Raw genomic sequence first — 8,595 nt, forward strand, 5'->3', positions numbered from 1 at the left:
TTTTGAACTTATCTGTCCTAACTAAGGGGGAGGTTGTGCCCACTGGCTCTCAGCAGACCACAGAGTCTGAAACTCCAGTCCTTGCAGCAGCGGACACCGCGGATCCTTTGTTTTACCCTAGTTGGTATAAAGGCCAAACTCGGAAAGCCACCACCAACCCACCTTGCACCCCAGGGAGCGAAGTTCTGGGGCAAATAGGGCCTCCGGGTTCTGAGGATTCCAATGTGCAGAACGCAGAAGTGGCAGGAGCTGCGTCCCAGGAGAGGGCAGCAGTGAGTGGTAAGGAAACTAGTGCGCCTGCAGCTACTTCTCAGGTTAGTGTTGACGGACTTGTGTCTGAATGCTCTCCCGTAGCCCCTAGTCCTGCGGGAATAGGCCACAGCAAGAAAAAAGGGCTTTCCAAAGGACAGAGAGAAAAATACATGGGAAACCCCCCTCCCCCCGTGTTGGCTTATTTTTAAAGTGTTATATAAAAGAAAACACAAAACAGAACAAATCTGACTTCACTCTGCCCATGTGTGGCGACCTCACACCTGGCTGCCCAGGGAGGGTGCGAGCGAGCCCGGCCTCAGGCATGCCGCTTTGTCTGCAGTGACTGGCTGTGTCCCTGGCCACCTGCCCTTGCTCAACCTTCCTGTGTTCTTCTTGGGCTTCCAAAGACTAATCACCTGCTTTTGTGTCATTCCCAGCATCCCCCAAGGAGCACATTTGAATTGAGTTTTAAGTCTGCTCTGGAAAATAACCTCTAGTTCATGGGTTCTGGGAGTGTGCTGGCCACGGTTGGACACAGTCTTGCTCGATTCAACCCATGCTCCCCAAGCATGTGATCCTGGGAGCAGAAACGCACAGGGTTTTCACCACAGAGATTTTAAAGGGACTCTTGACATCCTTTTTTTCTTTAGACTTTGAAGTCCACGTCTTCTCCCTAACACCTGGGTAGATGTCTGCATGTCTTGAACAGTCCGTGGAAATCTTCTACGATTTCCTCACAAGGAGGAATGTTCATGGTTACGCTCATGAACATTCTTAGAGATGTGTGGGGTGTCAGGGTGTGAGTGTTGCCCAGATGCAAGGCTGTCAGAAAAACACTCTGGAGTCTTGTGTTCCTGGGTTGTCAGGTGACTATAAACAAAACATTTCTTTAAAAATCAGAAAAGGACTTAGTACCTTGATTCTGTCTGTTCAAGTGGACCTGAAATTTCCACTTGAAATTATATTTGGAAAATTAAAAGTAACCTGCTTTGGGCTCAGATACTTGCCTTCACAGCTGAAAAGTGACAAAAATAAATGTTTGGTATAAGAGAACTTTTTGAGGTGGTTTTTAAGTTAAAAAAACATGAACGTTATTATATCTAGATAGTCTGTAAAATTCTTACATACTTAGTGGAAGTGGTGTGTGGAGGAGCTGTTTTCTGAAAACAGTAGTGCAGTACCCACAAGGAGCGGTAGTGGGCGCCACACCAAATGAAAAGTCCACCGAAATGATGCCGGAAAATGCTTTGTGACCATGTCAGTGAAGCTGTCTTCTTGTTTCCTCGCAGGAGTTAGCCATCTGCCTAGCACTTTTGGCTTTTCTTGTACTTCACTACATCTGGAGTCAGATTCAGTGCTTGATTTTTACTTTAATGGGTAGGAAATATTTTCTTTTCCCTTGACTAACATCTCATGTAGTTTTTTCCATAACATTCTTCTTCCATAGGCCCAAAGATGAATTTCTGCCCAAGCCTTGAGGCTCCATCATCAAAAAAGAATGGTGTTGGCAGATAAAACTGGTGGCCTCAAGGAACTGAGGAGAATTGCTCCGTTACCTATCCCTGCATGGAGGGGAGCCCCGACTCAGAACCATGACTCAGGGGCAATTATTCAGTGATCCAGTAGGAATGAACTTTCCTGAATGGTTGTGAGGGGAGAGAGCAGCAGAAAGGACTCAGTCAGCAAAGTGCAAGTTTCCCTAGATTAAGCAGCAGCAATTCATCAGGTGACATCAGATGCCCAGGCGGTGGCCAGATGACTCCTGTCAGGAGTGCTGTCCGAGGCTGTTCCTTCATGGATGAGGAGGGGTATTCTCTTTGAACCCTCAGACTCTACAGAGTTTCTCCTGGGAGAGGAGGTCCCTAAGAGAAAAGTGCCCTGGGTGCAGCGACATTTGGGAGATTGCAGCCAGGGGGAGCCCTAGATGAATAGAGCCAGAAGACCAGAGTGTACTTACCAGCCATGATGAATTAGAACCAAAGAAAAGCCACAGAGTCATACAAAGTCCCTGCTATTGTTTTTGAGTCACCTTTATCATTGCTTGGTTACTGATATGAGGTTCGCTTGGGGACTAACATCTTACTCTTTTAATAGCCTTTAGAAGGTTATCAGTTTAATAGTTAAAGTTCCAAACCCCATGTACTTTTGAGTAAATGACCCTGCTGGGCCTGGACCAGTGGCAGTTTGGGGTCAATGATACTAAAGGGCCTTAGCTATTTCTGGCTCACAGGCATTTTCCCGGGTCACCACTGACTCTTCCCAAAGCTCCCATCCCAGATTCCACTCCTACTTCATCAGCTGTCAGCTTGCAGTGACGGTGGGGTGTTCCTGGGTCCTTGCTGTGTCTGTGGCTGTGAGCAGGACCTGCCCCAATATTTAATAACCAGCTGTGCACCCTAGACTGCTCTGGGTGTCCTTACACCCTGCTCTTCTGCCCAACTCCTCTTCCTAACATTATTTACGGTAAAGAGCAGTGCCAGGAAGTACCAGGCAAGCACTAGGTGAGGCAAGTGGGGAGAGAGAAAACTCCATGCTTTATGGGACCAGGACCTAATTGTGGATCTGAATAATTGTCTGAAGGGTTCCTTTTACATTCTGAGAACTCGAGCTTGGGGCTTTGTCACCATCTGTGTATATCCTCATAATGCTTCTCTGAGGCTGCAGGGGGAGTGCCACGCTTCATGGCTGCTGTTCACTGAGTTCATGTCATGTATGTTGACATTCACTGCCCATCTGGTGGGACGAGGGTGGGGCAAGTGGGGCAGGGCATAGGGGACAGGGAACTGACATTCAAGATTGCAAAGAACCTTGCTTGCGTGGTCTTCAGTGTGTGAGAAAGGACCTTTCATATAGAGGACACCTGTTCATGATGGAGTATCACTCTTTCCTCCCTGAAATGGGATATGCACAGATTGTTAGCAACCTCAAATTCCTGACCTCCCTGAACTTTTTGCTGGCCTGATTCACCTTCACCACCCCAGAGCCCAATTTACCAGATCAAGATTTGTCCAGTGAAAGGTTAGTTTGTTGTAATTTCACATTTCATCATTAGGTTTCATCTTGAATACTTAGGATGTGCTACAAGAGTTCTTGTTTTAAATTATATTTTTTAATTGGCCAAAAAGTAATTATACGTATTCATGGGGTCCGTGGTGCTGTTCTAATACATATTACGTATAGCGATCAGAGATGAATCATTAGCATATCCATTATCTCAAACATTTACCATTTCTCTGTGTGGGAAGGAGATCGGGACTCACTGGTGGTCTTAACCTCTTTTACTAGAAGGTCCCATGTCAGAGAGTGACAGTGCCATGGAAACTCAGCGGCGTCTCCGGCTTACTTGATCTGTAAACTTGAAGTCCCCATCAGCTAGCTGCAAACCTTGTAAGAAGGCAGATGCTCTATTTCCAGGGGCTTTCCTCAGCTCCACGAGCACAGTGAAACCTGCCCTTAATATTGCTGCTGTGAGTTCTGATGCTGGACAATCTCTACTGTCATCATCTGCCTTTTCTTTCCACACAAGAACACACAAACAAACAAACAAAACTGGTCATGGCAAAAACCAGGTGTCAGCCTCTCCCCAAAACTGGTGATGGCAGGACTTCCTGTTAGATCAGAGGAGCATTGCTGTCTTCCCCCTCAAGTTCTTCTAAGAAAGCATTTTTCAACAAGGCTTGGGTTCAGCCACAGGGGGAATCTGAATCTCATAAAAGGCCCCAATTTCCTCCCATCCTTCTGCAGCTTACACTTTGAGCCTTGCCACACCCTATTCCTCCCTCTCCCCAAACTGTGCAAACCCCCCATAGCTGAGTGGTCTTCAGCTGTAGAATTTCCATCTGAGTTTCCACCCTTTGGGGCTATGCCTGCTGTGTGCTCAGTCAATACAAGGAGAGTTTGGCAGAAATAATGTTTGATCTATTTCATCTGTCAATTTATTTTGAAAAAATTATACCATGCACTGGTCAACCTTAGAAAACAAACCAATAGTCGGGTCAGGGGGAGGTTGGCTGCCCTGGGAAAGCAGTCTCTGGGGGCGTTGTCTCTCCAGCCTTGTGTAGGCATTTCTGGTCCCATGAGCCTCCTTCCACGGCCCCTCCCCTTTCCACAGCACTGTATCTACCTGCAGATGACACCTGAGTGTTAACACAGCAGCATCTCAGGCTTATGTGTCCATTATCCCAAATAGGACTAGAGCCAAAGTCCTCATCTGCTCCCCGTGGACAGTTGGAAATTTTACTGGGAGTATATGTGGCAATTTAATTTTCACAGAGATGAGAGCAGCAACAAGAAAACTCCCTCCTGGTTCCCCTTCCCCATTCCCAGTGTGGCTTAGTGGCCGTGTGTAGAAGAATCTCCCCAAACCACTTCAAGGGACCTGTGCAAGGAACAGGGGTTTACAGAGAAATGTCTCCCTATTTTGGTGGATTAACTCAGCAGCTGCTCTGGATGATACTTGAGCTAGACACACCAGCTGCCTCAAGGTCAGAGGTTCCCCCACCCCCCAACACATCATGCACATGTGCACACGCACTGCTCTGGAGATGGGGACTTCGGCATCGAGATCTCTGAAATTTCTGCCTCTGTATTTCACCAGAGCATGAAGTTGAGATGGTAAGAGACCCTAAAAGCTTTGCTATATCATAGCTATTTGTTGTTTCAAGAACAGAACATCCACTTTTCACATCTCATTCTTCAAGCCTGAAAATAGACAAACAAATTGGGTTGAAATTCTGCTAGAGCGCAAGGCAGTGGAGAGATCAGTAAATTTAGGAGAAAGGTCTTTGGCTGTAGACCTGGAGCTGTTCCTGAGTCTGACTGAGGAAGTTTAATTTTGTTGAGCCTCAGTTTTCTCACTGGGAAACTAAAGGGACTACTCAGTGAATAGATTCATGGATTTGCTCAGCATTGGGCAGTGAAGAACCAAGTCCTAAGAAAGAATTTTATAATTTGTTTCAGAATGTTTTCATTGGAGGGTAGTAGATTTAGGCCTGACATAAGTCATTATAAGTGACAATAATTACAATAGATTCTCAGTGAAATAGATAGCCCATTGCATTTCTCGAAATACATTTCTTGTCTTGAAGCTCTTACATAAGCCTCCATTTCCTGAACTGTTTTCCCACTTTCTCCCCTGGCGCTCATTTAGCTGAAGGTTTACACAGCTGCTCTTACGTCCTTTAGATTCACTCCGTAAAGTCCATGATGGTCTGTAAAATTCACAAAAACTCCACCAAAAGGTATTTATAGACCTTGTTACCCAGAGCTAAAATAGGATATAGACATTGGAGGCAATCACAGAATAGCAGATGGATGAAGAAACGATGGTATGTGATTTTTAACACATTACCTGCCATGTGAGTTGTTACTTACGTTAGTTTTGAGCCCAGGACCTTGTGAGGCATATATAACTCACACGTTTCCTGACCTATCTCAACCTAATAAAATCCATCGCCCTAAGGAAAAACTTTTCTTCTAGTGTGGCAGTCAATGCATTAAAATCTGCTTTATTGAGGTTTCTATACACTAAAATTTACCCATCTTTCGTGTACCGTTCAGTGAATTTTGACAAATACACAGCATTGTACAGCTACCACCACAATTGCAATCTAGAAAAATTTCCATCACCCTCATGTGCCTTTATAGTTAATCCCTTCCCTGCATCCCAGACTCCACCAACCACTGATATGTTTGCTTGTCATTACAGCCTCAAAGCCATATAAAGGAAAAGATGTAGTACGTAGACCTTTGTGACTTTTTCTTCCCTTAACTTAGTGCTTTTGAGATTCAGTCATTTTCCTGCATGTGTAAGTATCTCCCTTCTCTTTACTGTGTGGGTACGCCACAATGCACTTATCTATGCACCACTCCATGGATGCTTATCACTTTGCCTGCGATAAATAAAGCTGCCATGCATACCCATGTAGAAGTCTGTGTGAACATACGTTTTCATTTCTCTTGAGTCTGTAGGAATGGAAGTGCTACACTCTTTGGTAGATTTACTCTTAACTTTACAGGAAACTGTCAAACTGCTTTCCATAGTGGCTATTCAGTTTTGTGGTCTATCAGCCAGGGTAAGAGGGTTCTAGCTACTCAGCATCCTAGCCAGGTCATGGTATGTCAGTCTTTTGCATTTCAGTCATTCTGGATGGATGGTTATATGTGGTATTTCCCTATGGCTTAATTTGCATTTTCTGGGGACTAACATTTAGCATCTTTTCTTATGTTTATGGGCTCTTTTTATATTTTCTTTTGCGAAGTTAGTAACTGTTCACATCTTTTGCTCACTTTTTATTGGGTTGTCTGTCTTCTTAGAAGTTATATGTTCTGAATAAAACCTCCTTATCAGATGGATTCTTTTGCAAATATTTTCTCCTAGTCAGTGGCTTCTCTTTGCATTTTCTTAGTGTACTTTGAAGAGCAATCATTTTTAGTTTTGATGAAATCTAATTTATCATTTTTTCCTTTATGATTTGTTCTTTGGTGTCCTATTTAAGAAATCCTTGCTTGGCTCAAAAATCGCAGAGATTTTCTATCATGTTTTCTTTGAGAGTTTTTACAGTGTTACCTTTTAAATTAGGTCTAAGATAATTTTGTTAATTTTTGTATATGAGTTTGGGATTTTGCTTTTTTTTTTTTTTTATAAAATATCCATTGAGTCAAGCACTGTTTGTTGAAAACATCATGCTTGTCCTCAGTGAATTACCTTGATAACTTTGTAGAAATTCAATTGATCTCACAAGTGTGAGTCTATTTCTAGCTTTCATATTTTGTACCATTGGTTTGTATGTTTGTTCCCGGCCAATAACACACCGTTTTTATTATTCTAACATTATAGACGTCTCCAAATAAGGTAATATAAGTCTCCAAATGTGATCTAGTTTAAAGATTATTTTGACTGTTCATTATTTTTACTGATTTTTCTCCAAGAACCAGCTTTTGAGTTTTTCGGTTTTCTTGGGGTTTTTTTTTTGTTTGTTTTTGTCAGTTTTTCTATTTCATTCATTTTTTCTCTTTACTATTTTCTTCCTTGTGCTTCCTTGAGGCTTAATTTTCTCTTCTCTTTCTAGTGTCTCAAGGTGAAATCTTGGATTGTTGATTTGAGATCTTTCATGCTTTCTAATAGATTTAATGCTGTAATTTTTCTTCCAGACATTGCTTATTATGTTTAATATTCTTATTTAATTAAAAATACAGGGTAGACATAAAGTTCGTGTGCAATTTAAAATAGTTTAACATTCTAAATTGCACATGAACTTCGTGTCCACCCTGCATTTTCCAATTTATTTTGTGGTTTCTTCTTTGACCCATGAGTTATTTAGATGAGGGGCATTTAATTTTCCAAAATTTGAAGATTTTCCAGATATCTTTCTCTTTAACTGCCAGTTGAATTCTGTTGTAGACAGAGAGTATACTTTGTATGTTTCCAGTCCTTTAAGCTTACTAGTATTTGTTTTATGGTCAAGAATATGATCCACTCTGGTGACTATTACCCGTGCACTTGAAAACATGACTCTTTCTGTTGTTGAGTGACGTGCTCTATAAACTTCGGTAAGTCAGTTGATTGGCAGTGTTGTATACTATCTCTGTGCCGATTTTCTATTTACTTGTTTTATCAATTAACAAAAACTGTGTTTTCAGTTTTAAGATCTTTGACTATAACTGTGATTTGTCTATTTCTCCTCACAGTTCTATCAGTTTTGCCTCGTGTATTTTGACATTCTGTTTAGGTACATTCACATTTAGCATTGTTTATTTTCTTGAAGAATTGACCCCAAGACAGGTGTTTTTAGAAACAAAACTTCTTATCTACCCCTCCTCTTTTTGTGTCTGCATGTGCCAGTGGGTATAGAAGGGTCCTCATTTGCATACGCTATTTTTCAAGGTACTTTTTAAAAAAGATAGGGGTTCAGGAGTGGCTGGAGGAGAACTGTGCCCACAGTTCTTCAGGTGTCTTCCTAAATGGCAGGCCACGAGGAAGACTTCACAGCCTGAACCCAACAAGCCTCTTCCAAACTCAGTAATATATCACCAAAAATCCAGGACAGGACAGCTGAGGTGCATGATACTTCTAAGTGGCTGAGGTGAACTTTACAGTCTGGCAGTTAGTTGTCACTGTTCTATGGGATCCTCCATTTAGTTTTGATATCAACTGCTTTGCGAGCTAATGTCTACATACATTTTCACAACATACCTATGCCCTGGTCATCCCTTGTCCTGTCTAAATCACTTTTTACAGAACTGCAGAGGCTGCCTGTCTCAGAACAGTGGCTTCCAGCAACAGGCTTGTCTTCTTGGCTGAGAAAGTCCAATGGTTCCCCGCCCAACTGTCAGCAAGAAGGT

General features: G+C 42.7%; 1 protein-coding gene across 4 annotated transcripts in view; it reads left to right on the plus strand.

Annotated features, from left to right (window-relative positions):
• The window catches only part of TRIM55 (tripartite motif containing 55), a 43,736-nt gene that overhangs the window by 23,838 nt on the left and 11,303 nt on the right, over positions 1-8,595 (plus strand). Inside the window, exons 9-10 of one of the 4 annotated variants that reach the window (XM_003797237.3) lie at positions 27-314; positions 1,542-1,629. The exons of 2 other annotated variants lie outside the window; for them this stretch is intronic. In XM_003797237.3, coding sequence (XP_003797285.1) covers positions 27-314; positions 1,542-1,629 — 376 coding nt within the window. The remainder of the gene's footprint in view (positions 1-26; positions 315-1,541; positions 1,630-8,595) is intronic. One more of the 4 variants, XM_003797235.3, reaches the window with a different exon arrangement.

The sequence above is a fragment of the Otolemur garnettii genome, unplaced genomic scaffold (genome assembly GCF_000181295.1).
Source record: "Otolemur garnettii isolate 467f Iridium unplaced genomic scaffold, OtoGar3 scaffold00113, whole genome shotgun sequence".
Lineage (NCBI taxonomy): Eukaryota > Metazoa > Chordata > Mammalia > Primates > Galagidae > Otolemur > Otolemur garnettii.